Raw genomic sequence first — 18,716 nt, forward strand, 5'->3', positions numbered from 1 at the left:
GGCAAGGGAGCTCAGACAAAGCATCATTATTTTTGGATATCAGTACGGAGAACAAGAACAACAATAAGCAACCTCCACCCAAGGCCAGTGTACCACACAGGACTCCCCTCCTGCAGGGCCTGTTCCAGGAAGGGGTCACTCCACGTCCTGCACTGGTACCCCAACACCTGCCAGAATCTGCTATCAGCCCTTGACCAGAAAGGGAGTGCCTTTCTCCAAAATCTTCTACTTCTCTACAGGTCTCCAGTCTTCACTTAGTAACTTTCTTGAACCAAGTAAAAACCCAGGATATGTGCTTTCTCTGAGATAGAAGTGTTTTTGCAGAAATGTTTGTGACTTAGGGAACTGACTGAATGCAGTAACAAAATTTGGCCATGTGTACAAACTGGTGCTGAATATGTGGAGAAGAAAATTCTAGCACTCAGACCAGTGAGAAGGGGGAATAAACCTAAATAACCAGAAAAACTAATAAAGGCAAAAATCTAATTACTCTTAAATTAGAATACAGTTATGAAAGGAATTACGGAACAGCAGGCTTTCTGAGGTTGGCTTCTCCCTCCATCCTTAAGGACATTTTTAAAGGAATACATGTAAGGAATGTCCAGAAGGGTGCATGTTACTAAATGGAGCTACTGAAACGGTGTGAAGAGCAGCGCCTTTGACAGAGAGAGAAAGAGAAAGGCGACAAAATGCAAACTTCTGCCTTTTAAAATCTCAAGCCAGAGCACGACCATGCAGTCGGGGCTTCCAGTGTTAACTGCAAACAGCCTCTTGTCTGTCACAGATCACACCTGGATTGCAGGGCTGTGGCAGGTGTCAGCCTGTACCTCGCACGGCATTTACCCACTGGGCACACACGCGGCCAGGGACGGGAACAGCCCGCCAGGTACCGCGAGGGACGGGCGGGCCCCGCCGCGCCCCGATCCCCGCGCTCAGCGGGACTCGAACCCGCGGCCGCCGCGCTGCGGGTGGCGCAGGCGCGGTACCGGCGGGGTCCGCCGGCGCGCAGGACACGCGGGTCCCGCGGGGCGGCCCCGGGATCGCGGTGCGGGGTCGGGGTGCGGGGTCGCGGTGCCCGCCCGCGGGGGGATGTGACGCGCACGGCGGCGGCGCTCCCCCTGCGCCGGCGGGGAGGAGGCGGCCCTGCGCCCGGCGCCGCCCGCCCGGCCGCGCCGTGACCGGGGCTGGGCGCTGCGCGGCCCGGCGGTGACAGCGCCCGCCGTGCCCGGCGCGGGGGCGGCGGTGCGGGCCGGGGGTGCCGGTGTGAGCGCCGGGGGTGGCGGAGCCCCGCGCCGTTCCGGGCGGCCTGCGCAGGGCCCCGCGGGGCGATGTAGGGGACATGCCCTGACGGGACGAGGAGCGGTCGGGCGCCGCCTGCCAGGGCACAGCTGCGCCAACGGAGCCGCCCGCGGCGGGTCGGCCGCGCACGGCGAGGCCCCCTCCGGGCACCGCCGCGATGGCCGGGGCCGGGCTCTGGGCGAGCATCAAGTCCCTGCTGCGGAGGGGCGAGGACCCGCTGTTCCTGAACGACTCCAGTGCCTTTGACTTCTCGGACGAGGTGGGGGACGAGGACTTCCCCAGGTTTAACAAGCTGCGCGTGGTGGTGGCGGACGACGGCTCGGAGGCGGCCCCGGACACGCCGGTGAACGGGGCAGCGCCGGGGCTGCCGTCCGACGACGAGTCCCTGCTGGAGCGGGACATCGCCCTGCGCAGCGCCCGGGCCGGCCGGCCGGACCCCTGCAGCGGCTGCAGCAGCCGGCGGGAGCGCTGCAAGCAGAGGAAGGTGAAGAAGCGGCTGGCGCTCGCTGCCATCCTCTACCTCCTCTTCATGACCGGGGAGCTCATAGGTGAGTCGGGGGCCCTTTGTGCCATCCCTTGGGCGCGGTGCCTCACAGCCTGTTAACGCTGCTCCGGCCTTGGCAGTAAATACTCCTTGAAGTATTCACTGAGAAAAACCATCAGTCCTTTAGAGAAATCAGGGAACTTAGCAGCACGTTCAGAGAGTGAGAGGGAATGAAGTCCAACCTGTATTTTCAATGAAAATATTTGCAACTTCCCTTACCCGAATGTGTCATCAAATATGTTAAATATGCATAAAATATGCATTCTTTTGTACGTCTAATGGCTTTTTATTTCTCCTTGTAAGTTTCTCCTGTTAAGTTTGTAAGGTGTTTTTAACAAAGGAGAAGCAGCATGAACAATTTCGTTCTCAGTATTGTTTAGTTACTTCCATAAAATCTCGCTGTGTTTGCAATATGGGAAGAGGGAAATACACCAGATTCAGCAATACACAGTTACTTAGAACTGAAAAGACGTGTCCTGAGCTATCAATAGCAATGCAGTGAAGAAACCACTCTCTGGACAACCTCTTGATGTTCTGTGCTCTGGACTAGCATGTGCTCCATCCAGACATAAATCATACACAGTCAATTAAAGTAATAGGTATTTTAATACTTCCCATTACAACATGTAAGAGGTACCAAGTAGTTGAATTAAATTATTTGTGGGTTTTGTTTGTTAGTACTTGCAGAAGTATGGTGGGTTTTTTACCTGAAAATGAGTGCCTGTATAAGCACCTGATTGTTGTTGGTCAGAAGAATGAGCTTTGTGCTCAAGTTCAGCTTTTATTGCTCCCTCCTAAGGGCTCACAACCAGGTGCTGTGCAGGTGGAGGAGAACCTGTGAATTATCTAGCAGTCTGTACACAACAACTGCTTTATCCACCAGGCTTGTTGCAGGCTTGCAGCATGGGCTTGGAATAAAATTAAATCTGAAAGCCCCTGGGATGCATAGATTAGCTGTTAAATGTTAGCCCTTTGCCGCTGTCTAATCATTTTTACAAAGTTTAATATTTCTCTTTTAATCTCTGTTCACGTACCAATATGCGTATCTTGTTGCTATCGGTCTTTTGGGTTCATGCATGCCATTCGGTGCAGTGTCTGCTCGGTGGGACTCAGCCTCCTGAAGAAGGTTTAATGTCCCCATCTGCTGCCCCCTGATTTGGAGTCACGGGCAGCATTACACAGTGCCAGTACATTGATGTGTATGTTGAGCCAGGTCTCTCTGCAGCAATTAATGGCTTTTAAATTGCTTTAATTTCAACACTCAAGTCTGAATCAGAGCTAATCAGATGAATTATGTGCCATAATTCACAAAAAGAAAGAAAAAAAGAAATCTAATCATAAAAGCTTTCTGTTTTTATGAGAGATATGTTAGGTGTAGTAATATGGGACCTACATCCTCCTCATCCTCCACACCTATGGAGATTTGGTCGGTCGTTAGCTCATGTGAAGTGAGCTCATGCTCTTGGCTGCTTGTCCTAGGACAGCTCTGAATTGTGTTTTTAAGACGAACTTGTATGAGATGGATAGGAAGCAAAACCATTGCTGGAGGATAAATAATGCCATTTTTCCTACAGATGTAGGAAAAAAAAATCCTTAGGAGAAAAGTTGTGTTTGTCAGAGAGAGACCAGAATACTGCCTGTGTCTGCACCATTTTATTTGGGGCCTTATTTCAGGAATGTGGGTTAATGGAAAAAAAGTGGATTTTGTCCTTCAGCATATCTCAGTGTGGTTAGTCATTAATAACACTGCCACAATACACCAGCTTATCATGGATAAGGCGCTTTGTGCCAACCCTGGTGTGGGTTTTTGGCGGAATGCCCCTCTTGCCCCCTGGCTCCACGTTTTTCCTCTGGCTGAGGTTTTGGTTCAGCATGAGCTCAGGTTAATTTGATAAGTAACAGTGTTGTACCTCAGATGTAGACACCCTTTAACATGGGAGTGATGTTATTTGGTTGTATTTATACCAATACCAGAGTTTTGGTGTACGCTGAACTTAGCTCTTCTGAAGGGCCTCTTGCTGGACAATATGTCTGTGCTGTTGGCAGGTTGATGCTGAAGTCACCAAGAGTGTCTGTTTGGGGCTTTGGATCTGATTCCCACTGTTGTGGACTCCTCCATAGCTAGTGCAGGGAGAGCTCTAGAAAAAATAGATGTTAAGAGCAATGATACTTTCTCATCACTGTCACATCTCCCTTACAGTCGGGGTGGCAGATTTGTCTGTACAGAGCATTAGTGCTGTAGTGAAGCCTCGTCCTTCCCAGGTGCTTTTGCCACCCCTATTTCATTCTTAGGGCACAGAATCAGAGAGCACTGAGGCCAGACCCGTAAAATATTCAGGCATCCATCTTCCACAGGGAATAAATGGAGGGCGTGGGTGTCTCTGTACTTTGTGGATCTCGACCTGAATGACTTGTCAATAGGGCAGGTAATCAGCAACAGAAGAGTAACTAAAGACAGAGCCCTCGAGTCCTGGGTCAATGCCCTAATTCTTTAATTTCTTTCACTCCAGCCCTGTAATGTGTTCTGTCTGGTTGGTTTCAAATTTTGGAACTTTATGAATTGATCTGAAGCTCAGGTATTTAGGAAACTCTGATCATGTAGAATATTTTACCTGACTTCTTTCTACGATCTTTGACAGATTTGAGTTTCTGAGAAAAAGACAGAAGACCCTCTCAGAGAATTAATTCGTTCAGTAAAAATCCTTCTGCTGTCTGTTACCAATGTCAAGATGAAGGAAATCTTATTTCAGCAGCTTTTTTCGTGAAATCATGATTGGCATATTTTTTTTAAAGGGTAGCCAAGCTCATTACCCCAGCCCATCTCAGTGTTTGTTGTTTAATTTGATGAACAGTCAGGTAACAACTTACACTTTGTGGAAACCGTTTCGCATCAAGAAAAGAAAAACATACCACAAAACCTAGTTAGCTTTTCTGACAGGGTTTTGATATGTTTAGGGATTTCTAATTGATTGTCCATGAGAAGAACTGCTGTCCTTCACAGGTCACTGGAAACAGTGGTGAACTATCAAGCTATTTCTAAAGGTTATACATGTCGTTTTTTCTAAGTTGCCAATTGTGTTTAAATAGCTCCTAGGCAGTGCCTTTAACCAAGCAATGAACTTTTGAGAACAGAGAACCTTTGATTTCAGAATTCAATAAATGTCAATTTTGTTTTCTTAATCCACATGCTGCATTATGATCAGCTTCAGTACCTGAATTCCTTCTTTATCATTTTATTTTGAAAGGCTTTAAAAGTGAGAGGCTGTCTGAAATAGAATTGACTCACTTTGGACTGAAGTGATTCTCAAAGTTAATACTTATGAATTAACACACATACTGTAAATAATGATACATGTAAACTGCTGAACTGAATGTCCTTAGAAGTAAATTATTGTTTCTTTTCTGTTGACTGTAAAAGAGGCTGAGTTGCACTTTTCTAAGTCTTTTCTTAAAATTATGTGAGAACACAAAGTAATTCAGGAAGGAAAGGCGTAATGCATTTTACTCAAAAAGCCACTGAATTGCTGAATCTTAAAAACTCATTGTTTTTGAGCTGTGATGGCCTTTTGGAGACATTCGGAAGAAGATTTTGACTTAGGATGGAGGATGGGAAGTGGTTGAAATGTGGTGTATTTGTAGTTACCCACAGTACAACAACCCTGCAGCAGCAGCCGCACTGTGTGTGTTTGGCTGGGGAGGAGAGAGTAGCTCTGTCTGCAGATGTGCACATACAGACACCCACAGCACACGCACACACAGGCTTTATGGCTGGTCTTAACAGCAAAGTTGTGAATTCCTCTTTGCCATTTCCTCGTGGTCAGCCTCCTCACTGAGACAATTTTAATTGTACATGAAGATTGCTTTATTTGAAATGTTAGTTGGAGCCTCGAGCCTGCCAAATGGCACACAAATGGCACACCAGCTGCATGCTTTGCTCAGTACCAATTTACAGGCTGAATGACAGTCTCAAGGTAAAAAGAGAAACCAAATCATAGCTGAGCTGACACTGAAGATGTGATCTTCTCTGAGAAAATGGGCTTACCTTCAAGCATATGGAAGACAATGCAGCCCGTCCTTGATTCCCCTTTGGATAAGGGATACGTAAGAGAGAGGTGCATTGTTCAAATCTCTCACCATCCAATAGTAGCATTAGCAATTGAATTGGAACGAAGATATTAACCTTTGATCTCGGGTTATTTGTCTCAATGCAGCTCATAATTACAAGAAAAAAATTATGGTAATAAATAACAAAGAAGAGTGCTGTGCAATTGAAAGTCATTGCCTGCAATAGATATTGGCAGAACTCACACAATCCTGCCAGGACAGGGAATAATGAAGGTTAAAAGGTATTGTAACAAAAATAGAAAGGGGGCAGGGTAAATTTCCTTTTTATTGAGTCTTTGGACTTCTGTCCCTGTTCTGAAATGTCACAATGTTTAACAGAGGTAGTTTAATAAAAGGATCAGTTGATTAAACACATGTGCAGTGATATATAGAGGAAAGATACAAAACTATTTTGGGCCTGATCTTGCACACATTATTAGGCAGGTAGTCTCTGTGAGAATAACAGGGGTGAATCCTTTGTATGTTACTCTTAATAGAAAGCACACTTGACTGCACTTTTAACTATGGTAGCTTTAAATTACTGCGTGGCATTTTGCTTGTAATAGCAACCCCCCCCACACATTTCGTGATTATAAGACGGGCTCTCCTGCACTTAATGCACTGTTCTGAAAATAAATAACTGTCAGCCGTGCCAAGAGGATGTTATCTGGAATAATTAAAAATGTCACGTGTCCTGACTTTTCCAATTTTGCTTTCAGGTGGCTATGTTGCTAACAGTCTAGCAATTATGACAGATGCACTTCACATGCTAACTGACCTTAGTGGTATCATTTTGACCCTGCTTGCTCTCTGGCTGTCTGCAAAATCTCCAACAAAGAGGTTCACTTTTGGATTTCATCGCTTAGGTATGTAGATATCAGATTTTGCTATTAAAGAATATTTTAAGCAACAACTGCAAAGATCAGCAAATTCTAGAAGGTAACTAGAAAGAAAGTAGCAGCAAACCTGAGTTGCTTTAACACCCTGACTCTTAATGCCCTTTCACTGGCATTGTGGATATACTACTTAGGTAGTATTGCCACAAGGGAATAGATAAAAAAATCCCATGGCTAAAAGTTTGATGGCAGAGTTTTGTTCACTGGGAGTGGGATGAGTCTCTTCATCTCTGTGGAACTAGGACTTGGCAGAACCAGAGTTAAATTCTGAATTCTTGATTCATCTTGGTCTTAAAAGGAAAGTTGGGGAATTGGATAAGTGATCACATTGTAAGTGTGACTTCCTACAAATTAACTATGGGCTAAACTGTTTAAAAAGGGTTCAGAGGAGGGAAGTTGTTCTGAGCAAGAACAAGGGTGGCTGCAGAGCTGTGTTTCACAGCCCATCCATAATTAATGGGCTATTGCATCAGCTCAGGCCCCTGTGAACCTTCGTGCTTTGGAACTGAGGCTGCTGAGCAAAAGAGGGATAGGTTCTCTGCACTCACTGCTGTCCCACTGTCACTGCTCCTGTGACACACTGAGGAGCTTGTTGGTGCAGGAGCCCTGCACGTCAGTCTGTTGTTGTTCACAACAGATTATTGCCAGTGCCCAGGATTTATGAAGTCTTGTTGACTTCAGCAGAATTGTGACACTGGAAAAAGGTCCTATTCAATGTGAAAAATGACAATTTAATCCAGAACTAAAAAGTTATGTAGAACATATTATTAGAGAGCCGTGCCCTGCCAGAAGTTGCATACATCATTCCTCTTGCATTCCCCAAACCACACAAAGCTGAGGTCAAAATGTCCCGTGGTTTGCAATAGAACAAGTTATTTAACCTCTGCCTGGTTTAAGTGTCTGTAAAAAGAAGGATAAACAGAATTATGTACTAAACCTTGGAAGGGTATTTTCAGGATTCAGTACTTCATGTCTGGAAATGTAATGATGATAAAGAGTGTTTTCATGTGGTTGTGAATTGGATATAATAATTCACAATATACAGCTGCAGGTCTTGTAGGCATTTTATCAAAATCTTCAAAGCTTTATTTTCATGAAATAGATAATTTCTAGTGTCACATTTTCTACCTGTGCTCTATACATTGTACAACATACATTTTTCAAGGAATTTCAGTCTTGTGGAGTCATTATTTGCAATTCTTATTTTGGCTGCTAGAACAGCAGTAGAATTCAACAACTCCATCACTCCTTGTCATTTGTCATCAGTTAGTCAGTAATGCATGAATGCATAACTCTGTACACTAGCAAAGCTCTTTGGGGCTTTAGCAAGAAAGCATTAGCAATGCCAGCATTTCCCATTACAAACTTTTCTTTCATGAAGTTTTAATTTTGCCAGAGGAGCTCCCCTAATACTGAAACCTGACCTTGCAGGTAGGCCCCTGGCATTTGCTCGTATTCTCCAGAAGGATGTTTGCTAGCATTTATACATACTTTAACCCTATTTCAAAATCATATGAGTAGTTAATATGTCTTTGTGACTTTCCTAAAACCAAATAGCACATAAATTGAACGTGCCACGGCCTAGCTTAAAACAGGAGTTTGTCTTGAGAAAAATAAAAGAAACTTACTTAACCATTAAAATCTTCCTCAGTTCTGTAAATTTTCACTAACTTTTCAGTTAATTTGCAAGCACAAATCCCTGAGGATTCCTACCATCTCATTTTCTATATCTTTTTTTTGTCGTTTTACTGCCAGGAAGAATAGTGGCTGGACTGATCCGGTGGTGGTCCATGGGCTCGATCTGGCCCATCAAATTAGTTTGTATTGCCCACCATCTTCTCCCTAGGAGAAGCTACAGGGAGCAGCCTCTCAGTTCTGCAACAATTACTCCTTTTCTGCTGCCCAGTGCCAGTAGGTGATCAAAGACTAGAACAGGTTGTGGATTGTCCACAGTTGAAAATACACAAAACCCTACTGGAGGCAGCCCTGAGCCACCTGCTGTAGTTTCCCTGCTCTGAGCAGGACTGCACAAATTCCAGGTGTTCCTTTCTACCTCAGCCATTCTGCTGAGTACAGCAGTGCAGCTCTCACTGGGGGAGGAGGAGGAGGAGGACTAGAGCCCAGGGCTGGGATGGAGGGAGGGTTTCTGTGGCTGCAGTGAGGAAGAGGAAGTGGGTAAAAGCTCTGCCAGAGTACAGAAGATGGGATGGTTCAAAATTGCTACGCACAGGTTTTTTTTTAAAATCCCATTTGTGAAATTTCTATGCCTGACTTTAGGCACCCAGTCTGAATGCCGTGGCCTGAGGGCCAGTGAATGCTGGCAATGGAACAAAGCAGTTTCTGGGGTATATCCTTGCTTGTAACACATTTTCCCAAATAACCTATATGTGAGAAGCTTGTCAGCAAATAGTATCAGTTCAACAATAGCTAAAATTTCATGCGAGAGATGTTAAAACATGACAGAATGTTAAAAATAGGGTACAGATTGGGCATCTGTCACAGAAAAAGATGTGGAACATTTTTTTAAAGCTGGGAATATGTGCAAGAACTGTCTCATCACTGACCTGCTTTACATTAAGTTTAAGATAATCCACACAGTACAATAGGCATGAGAACATCCTAATGAACAGTGTTTCTGGTACTCACTATCGTTTTTGTGTGTAGAATGATGAATTTTCAAACTCGTTCCCATAAACATTGCTTGGTAAAGACAACAGACCTATTAGTTGTCTGGTCAAATTCCAGAGGGAAGTTAGCACTAGTTTTCATTTGTTTGAGTTCTCTTTGGATGCACATTATATATGCTCCATCTTCAGTTTTACTCCTTTCTCCGTGCTGAAAGGGAAGCTGACAGATTCAGGAATGGGTTAGAAGAGTGAAGACAAAGTAATGGAAATTGCAGCCATGTCTAAAAAGGATTATATTCTTTGAAGGCAAAAATAGTTCTGTTTCACTACCAAGTGTAGCTACCTCCTTTTCAGCGAGACACTGAGCAGATTTAAGCATAGATATGGAACCTGGCACTTTTCCATTGCTGCAGAGACAATGTTAGTAATGACAGAATCAGCCAGTCCACTGAGACAGTGCACAGTTCATTTCACAAGAAGTGAAAGATCTCAGCACAAATCTACAATGCTGACATGACAATGACTGTGAAAGAGCCTGCAAGGAAAACACTGGTTTCCATTGCAGAAAACGTGGATTTAGATTGTAAAAGCACTATATGTTATTTCTCTGGTAAATGGTAATGTGCTAGGGCTTCAAAAGTTTTTTAAAAAGCATTCTGGAAAACCTTCTAAGCATTGTATTGTGTATTTTTAAGGCTGTTGCCCTGAATAATCTACTGACTTTGTGGAGAAGGCTACCTCTTACATAGATATTTCCAGGATTTTCAGGTTGCTCTGAAATCATCTGAGATTATGACAGAGCCTTTCAGAGCCTTCTTATTGCCTGGTAGTGCTGGTACTTGTCCAGCCACTGACACGCCACCCAGCAGCTGATTGCATTGGGGTGAGTTTCTCCTCCCATAATGATGTTAAAAACTCAGTGTATGGATCAAGTGATTTTGATGATATTAAAATGCTGAGATAGCATGCAATAAATAAAATAAAACCACTTCTATGTTAGAAGTGACATCTTCTGCAGTAATCAAAGCTGTACTACATGCTGACAGATTCAAAGTGGAGGGAGAAGTGAGGCAATTCTCAGATGAGTATTCTCAGAGCTGTGCTATAGCCAAGAGCAGAATTTTGCCCTTAGTGGGGAATAAATCAGGGCAACATGTGTGGACCTAAGGGGAAGAAGAACCATTAAAATTTCAAGTAAATTAATTTTAACTCTGATCTCTGAGTTCACACAGAAAGTCTGAGGTCCCAGTGATCCATCTGGCAAGTGACAGTCATGAGCATTACACATAATGATTACAGATTACTCAGGCATGGCTGCAGATTTACATGCAGTACAATGGAGTGAGCATCAAGGTTTTCTCAGTGCTTTTTGCAAAGCCCTGTATTAACTTGCTTTTAACTGAGACAGTTGTTAACTGGGCCAGTGTTTTCTCTGTCAGCTATCTTGCCTTTTTTTTTTTTTTTTTTTTTAAATTTCAGCTGTAGCAGGGTAATAATTTTAAGCTAGAGGGTAAAAGCATGATTATGATAAAAGGAATCTCATGACCCATCTAGGAATACCTATATTCATTGTAGTAAAACCTTAAAACTGTAGTGCAGACTCATCCTCCTCAGGTTTATGTATGCTGTTACCAGCCCAGTTTAGTGACTTGGGTACTGTGGCAGACAGCACAAAGGTCCTGACCTGTAGAATATTCAGACCTGTTTACCTCACTTCTGAACAGCAGGAACCTTGTAGAGAGCTGTAACCACTTTTCACAGATGTCCGTGGCAGTGGAAGGTGCAGCACATTCAAATGTTTAGGAGTTTTTATTACCTTTCTAATTTTATCTTTATTTAGATATATCCTTTTGAAAGTCCCTGCTGGTCAGATAAAATTCCTACACCAAAATGTTGGTCATAATGCTCTTAGTTTTCTGAAATATGAATATTTGTTAAATATTAGATAATGTTAAAACACTGTGTCACACCAGTAGAGATACTAACATTCAGCAGTCCTTTGTAGCTGAAATCTGCAACAGATAACGTGTATGTGTAGAAGCCTAGGACTGTCATGTCTGACAAGTTTGTACTGTTCAGTTTGTTTATGTTTTTGTAATTTCTTCTCCATCCTAAATACAATATAAAAGTAATTTCTAAGTCCAGCTTAATACTGTGGACACTTGAAATCAGGCTTTCTCTTATTGGTAGGTATGTTGGTGGTGTTTGAAATCACCTGTCCTCCTCTCCCCTGGACAGGGCCTTTGACTGCAGCTTCTTAGGCCAAGGTTCCAGGTTGTCTGAGGGAGTCAGGGTCATCACCTCTGCAGAAGTTTTCAGAGAAGACGTAATTGGAGGGATATACTCATGGCAGAGAAGTGTGGAGGAGTTGATTAGAACAAACTCCACTTATTAATCCTACTTTACAAGTGTTATTTACTGCTAAACACGTTAGTTTATAGTCAGTTTTATAATACTCATCAAATGATTAAAACAATTAAGGCTCTGTCCGTGTTGTAATTTGGACATAGAAATAGATCTGTGACACATTTTTATAATGTTGTTTCCTTTCTTTTTGCAGAAGTACTGTCAGCCATCATCAGTGTACTGCTGGTCTATATCCTTATGGCATTCCTCTTGTATGAGGCTGTTCAAAGAACCATCCATATGGACTATGAAATAAATGGTGATATCATGCTGATCACAGCGGCCGTCGGTGTTGCAGTGAACTTAATGTAAGATCTCCCCTTCTCTCCATGAACACTCAAAAATGTATTTCTGAATAAGCTGCCAGTTCACTCATGGCCTGTAACTTTCTCATGGCATGTAATTTTGCTGGACCTCTTAAATTTTATAAATAAGGCAAGAAATTATACTGAGTATTGCTTTTTCAATTATTTGGTTTAAAATGAAAGGGAAAAAAGCAACAAAATACTAAGTATTAGAGAGTATTCAAAGGAGGGCAGTGAAGATGGTGAAGGGCTTTGAGGGGAAGAAGCCATGTGAGGGGCAGCTGAGGGCACTTGGGCTGTTCAGCCTGGAGAAGAGGAGACTGAGAGGAGACCTCATTGCAGGTACAACTTCTTCAGGAGGGGAAGAGGAAGGGCAGGCACTGCCCTGTGGTGACCGGTGACAGGGCCTGAGGGAATGGCCTGAAGCTGTGTTGGGGGGTTTAGGTTGGATATTAGAAAAAGGTTCTGCAACAGAGTGTGGTTGGAACAGGTTCCCCTGGACAGCGATCACAGCATCGAGGCTGCCAGAGCTCAAGGTGTGTTTGGAGAAAGCTCTCGGGCACATGGGGTGACACTTGGGGATGGTCCTGGGCAGGACTCAGAGTTGGACTCGACAATCCTTGTGGGTCCCTTCCAAGTCAGCATATTCTGTGATTCTGTGAAAACCCACCCACACACCCAACTCTAAAAGCCTGTTTCTTGAAGTGCTTTTCTTCTTTCCCTTTCAGAATGGGGTTTTTGCTGAATCAATCCGGCCACCTTCACTCGCACTCCCACTCCCACCCCCACTCTCACGTACCTCAGTCGAGCTCTCCGAGCACGGCCCACGGCAGTGGCCACGGCCACAGCAGCCTTGCCGTGAGAGCAGCGTTTGTGCACGCCCTGGGGGACCTGGTGCAAAGCATCGGAGTGCTGGTGGCTGCCTACATCATACGCTTTAAGGTAAGGAACGGCTGCTCCTTGAGGCAGCGTGGGATTCTTTTAGCTCCAGTGGGGGACCTGTTCTTATAAAAATAGCTGTGATATTTTATTATAAGCTTTGTACATTCATGGAAAATAAACAAAACTGTCTCTACCACATATTCTGTAACTATTCAAACAAAGTAAAGTTCATAAAAGCTGGAACTAGAACTAACTGCATTTTCTGAGTCACATTTTTGTAAGTGAGCTTATTTTCATACATCTTTTAATACTGTGGAGTTTCCCTTGCAGCCAGAGTACAAGATTGCTGATCCTATATGTACATACGTATTTTCCATACTGGTGGTTTTCACAACAGTTCGAATTCTCTGTGACACGGGAGTTATTATTCTGGAAGGTAAGATCTGTGCACAGTCTGCAGTACTTTACATGTCAAATACCAGAGAACACTGGCACTGTTTTGACATCACAATCACAATTTCTGAGTGGATTGTGCCTGGAGATCTGTTTGCCTTGCTGCTGCTTAGTCTGTTGTTCTTTATGGCTCAGCTGAATTGCAGCAGTGTTTGGGTGTGTTTGACCTCTGCCAGAATGACACAAGTCCTACCTCTGCTCACACTTTGCCATCAGGAGACGGGGAAGTGAAATCCCTTGTGTGTCTGCAGTGTCTCTCAGCTAAACCAAGTGAACCTTTGCCCAGACTCAGTTCTACACTTTCACTTCAGTTACTGGTAAAGCTGGAGCGAGTGTGGATGTGGGTAAAAGCAGGAAGCAAGCTTAGGCCAAGAGGCTGGGCAGGTGATTCACCTCTGTCCTGTCTTCCCCTTTTCCACAAGTGCCTTTGTGTTACTCGTGTGCTTCTGCTGTGACCATAGGGGAAGCTACAAGTAAAGAATGGTTTAAAAAGAAGAAATAAAATAGGGAAGAAAAACCTGAGCATAGGCTAAAGAATTTTATCTCCTGTAGAGGGAAAGGTGCCAGCAACATTCTTTGCTTTATCATAGCGTACCTGCCAACTCTTACTGCTTGATCTAGTGCTCTTACTTCATGAAAGTGAAGATGTTAGGGCTGGGAAAAAGTTCTAGGTTTTAACTGTACCTTCCTAGCTGTCTCAAGTGAATTATTGCTGACTTTACTTTTATTAAGAATTAATTTTATCTCTTATTTGGAATCACAGGAGTTCCAAGGCATTTAAACGTGGACCGCATTAAGGAAGACTTGATGAAAATTGAAGATGTTTATTCTATAGAAGATTTAAATGTTTGGTCTCTCACTGCAGGAAAAACAACTGCCATAGTCCACTTGCAACTAGGTAAGCTGCTGTATAGCATAATTCTAAACTAAATATAAGTGTAGGAAAACCCCACCACTTCTTCTTCATGATACTATCTCAGTTGAACCAAGAAGTATCATTGTGGGGTTTTGTACAGTGAGGAATAAAACCTCTTTGCCCAGAAAAACATGGTGTGAATGAAAATTGTGCAAATAAAATACATTCATACCAAAACATGCAGTACAGATTCTCTGGGTAAGGATATAAAAGCAACACACAATTTTTCCTCAGAAGTTCCCTCACTTGTCTAGCAAAAGAAAGGGAGAAGTTCTAATGTGGAACAATTCTGACATGTGAAAATTAAATGTTTTGCCAAAACATGTGCTGATTTACACATCTAACTATGCCATGAATACTAATTCTTAGTAAGAAAGCTGAGGTTTTTTTGGGGGAAGGTGTCTAACACACACGACTTTATCAAGAGCTGAATCTAGTTAGAGAATATAGACCTAGAGGTGTAAAATAATATATGGAGAGTACATAGTGACCACAGAACAACATTGAATTAACAAATGAGTGTGAACAAAGATTATTGTAGTTGCTAACACTGTGATACATTTGAGAACAGGTGGACTATCCGAGTTTCTTAGATAGTGAATTTATTATAATTTTCCTTATTTTCCAGTTCCTGGTAGTTCATCTAAATGGGAGGATGTTCAGTCCAAGGCCCGACACCTGCTGCTGAACACCTTTGGAATGTACAAGTGCTCTGTCCAGCTCCAGAGTTACAAACAAGAAATCAGCAAAACCTGCGCAAGTTGTCAGAGTTCCAGTGCCTAATTCCATATGTTTTGGGAACTGCTGCCTTATTCTTTACCTTGTAGTCAAAGACTGAGAGCAATAAATGCAAAATGAAAATTCTCAAATAGTAACCATGAATATGTGGCTTTGTACCATGGGACATGCAGCAGGGAGAACTGGTGCTGCAGAAAGTGCAGTGGTTGCCCTACAGAACACGTGTTTTACTCTCTCCCTTGTACCGATTTATTCAATTTATTATGATTTTGAGACAAAGCTGTTTTCAGATTATTGTTTACAAACTGCAACGTGGCTCTGCAGATACCTCACAAATTACAGTCTAATATTGTCCTTTAATCAGTACATACCACAGAGTACCTGCACTCCAAATGGAGCATCAAATATTCAGTATTTCAGTCAAAAGTCTCTTAATGCTGACCCTGCCAGGGTTGCATAATATGTCACGATCCCCAAATTCATTATTCAGTATTTTTGCAATAGTACTTTTCATACAGTATCTTAAACTGGAATGCATACAGTGCTAGTGGAATTCTTGTGGAAACTGTCCCTTTAGGGACACTGCAAAATACAGAATTTACTGTACCCACACAGAAAGTTAGCTTTAATCTGGGCATTCAGAGATCCAGACAGGAAGATCTTTGCCCAGACTTGTGGTATTTAACTAGAGACCCAACACTGGACCCAAAGTGTTTTAAGTGATCAGTTATCTTAATGTATTTTAGAGTAGGGTTTATACATTAGAAACAGGTTATTTATTTTACAAAGTTTTGACTTGTAAGATGACTTTATTATAAATAGTCTTGAATGTCTAAACCCGTCATTTGATTCACATTAAAAGGCCAGTTGATTAGCATGCACTCTAACTGTAATTAATAAATGTCCTGTAATTGATAATTTTTTCATGATTGTTTTGTTTTAAAAGAAAAGTCAGATTTTAGAAGTGATGCTTGATGTGGAGATGTTCTCAAATGCAATCTTCAGACATGTCAGAGATGCGCATCCAAAGGAGAGTGGGGAGCAGGAGTTTGAGAGATGCACTATTCCATCAGTCACGGATCTCTGAGCTTCCACCTTTGCTTTGAGCACAGCATGGCAGTATCCTGGCAGGAATGCCACTGCAAGAGCAGTTCCCACTACTCAGCTTATGAATAAAGCAAAATCCAAGCAAGCGCAGTAACTGATGGTGTTGGACAACAATGTCATAACAACCTACAGTGGCAGAAAGGCCTTTTTGTGTTGATAGGGATGAGGCATCTGAAAGGATGTTCATTCATCTGGACACCTCAGAGTCCCCAGAGCTGAATTGTTGGGCCTTGTTGTGGAACCCCTGTACTTTGAATGTACACAAGATACAAATCGTGACACTAAGCTCTCCTGCACCTCCAAGCTCAGATTTACACCTGCTTGTGAAGTCATTGGCATTGGAGAAGTTAAGGGCGGCAAGAACACGACCTGCAAAGTTCAGAAGATGGGAAGAACTTGACTTCAAATATTTTTTGTTTATTCTGGACTTTGACCTTTATGCAGAACTTCCACTGAGGTCAAAAGTAGTTCCCTGCGTGGATCGGAAAGGAAAATCGCCGCCCAGTTCTGGCTATTGTGATACTCAGCTGTGAATAGTTAAGCTGTTGTCTGTTTCTAGAGTTTCACGTATTCATCAGGCTGATTTGTACCTGCAATTGGTGGTAACAACCTTGGCTGCTTTTCTTCCCTTTTTGGAGGTAGGGGTCACATGCTGAATTTTTATTGGTTAAAAGTGACAGCACATTGGGAATTTGGACAAAGTGCACGTAACACTGGATTGTGTTTGTATCTGTTCTGGCAAGAAATGGGAATACTTGAGTCCAGCATGGGAGCACAGGCAGCTCAGAGGCACAGCAGCCCTGTGCACAGGAGGGTAATGCTGCAATACAAACACTGTCATTAATGAAGCCATATCACAGTTCATGGAAGATGTGCATCCCATCCTTACAAACTTACTGGGAAAAAAAACCAAACCACAAACAACAGGTGTTTTGCACATACTAATACTCAAATGGGTTTTAGTTAAATTGGGGTTTACAGTTGATGTAATTAGGTGTTGAAGTACAGTAGACGTATTGTATTTGCAGTTTTTTAATAATTTACTACACATTTGTTTAATTGAAGAAAAAAGCAGAAGTGTGTTGCTTTGTTGTGGGTTTTATTAAATCAATTATTAAACTTTGCGTTGTCTTATAAAATATTTATTTGTATTTTTGTCTCGTCATCTTTGAATTCTTACAGCGATCTTTGATTCTTAGAGCAGCTGTTTTTTTGAGATGTCTGAACACAACTCAGTGTGGAGATGCTGTATGTGGAATTAATTAAGTCTCTCTCTTTAGTCAGAACAGTTTAAATCTTGTTATTTCTCATGCAGTAAATACACTTTTGAAAATATAAGCTGATAACCAATGGTGAAGGATCACCATAAAGCAACTGGCAAAACATGCTTGAAACCCTCCATTCACCCTCGAGGGGCCTTTGTTACCAAGGTCTGTAGACTGGAAGTTCAGAAAAAAAGCAACAGAAGATGAAATGAAAATGAAGAATAAAAGAACCATTAACTTGTTATAGATATTGCAAGATCATTTTAAGTATCAGCTTAGAAATAGTCTTTCCAAGCAGGTGTCCAGCACATCTAGATTATTTCATGTGCTAAGATAATTTACACACTCCTACACTTATTTTCCTTCTACCAGATCCTCTGCTTGAAATGAAAATGCACATACTTGGCAGGACTTCTCTCTAAGCAAAAAACTTGGAAGATAAACTTTCCACAAGTAGTATCCCTGCTTTCCAGAGCTGTGCTGCAATGCTCTTGCTGCCTGAACAGATGAAATCCAGTTGAAAATTCTACCACCTCTGAAAGTCTACATAGGGAGAAGGTTTTTCCTTCCTAAATCTGTGGTTGTCACCCATCCTTTTTGGAAGCACAGATAGAGTTTTGATGACAACCTACTCATATGAGTCAATACAGCATTTTCATATGGAGTAGACTGCAAACCCTCACATCCCACTCTTCTATTATGAAGTGTGCTTATCCTAAGAAGAAAATTAACAGAAACCTCTTCTGTTTCTGAATGTTTTAATTGCTTAGTGCTGGTTTGTGTGGTGTTTTTGTTTTGGTTTGGTTTTTTTGGTGTGTGTTTTTTGTTTTGTTTTGTTTGTTTGTTTGTTTTTTAAATTGTGTTGACATTTAGTCTTTTCAATACCAGTAGCATTTCTCTCTATACCAGCAGAATTACCATTTAAAATGTCATACCTCAATCTGGTCTTCAATTATTTTACTACAGTACATATCTGCTATTTTTTGCAGAATCACTCCCAACTGGGAGAATGACTAAGAAAAGCAGTAGGCTGGCATTTAAAAGTGATTTTCTGACATCAAAAAAACCCAGAAGACACCCATCAACTGATGAGTGGCAAGTCTTTTGTTCAGGTATTTTGGCAGAATCTCATGAGGACACTGTGCTGATGTTGCACAGAGCAGGGCTGTTAAGT

The 18,716-nt window shown here is 42.5% G+C and overlaps 1 protein-coding gene across 1 annotated transcript; it reads left to right on the plus strand.

Moving 5' to 3' along the window:
* The first annotated feature begins 1,258 nt into the window (after positions 1-1,258).
* On the plus strand, positions 1,259-17,169 carry SLC30A4 (solute carrier family 30 member 4). The gene is made up of 7 exons (XM_027888990.1): positions 1,259-1,847; positions 6,667-6,813; positions 12,031-12,184; positions 12,910-13,123; positions 13,394-13,499; positions 14,280-14,414; positions 15,061-17,169. Exons 1-7 carry the CDS (start codon positions 1,457-1,459, stop codon positions 15,213-15,215), a joined length of 1,302 nt encoding a protein of 433 aa, XP_027744791.1. The 5' UTR covers positions 1,259-1,456; the 3' UTR covers positions 15,216-17,169.
* The last annotated feature ends 1,547 nt before the right edge of the window (positions 17,170-18,716 follow it).

Source organism: Empidonax traillii, unplaced genomic scaffold (genome assembly GCF_003031625.1).
Source record: "Empidonax traillii isolate 1590-97213 ecotype Southwest subspecies unplaced genomic scaffold, ASM303162v1 scaffold248:size1534464, whole genome shotgun sequence".
In the NCBI taxonomy this organism is placed as follows: Eukaryota; Metazoa; Chordata; class Aves; order Passeriformes; family Tyrannidae; genus Empidonax; species Empidonax traillii.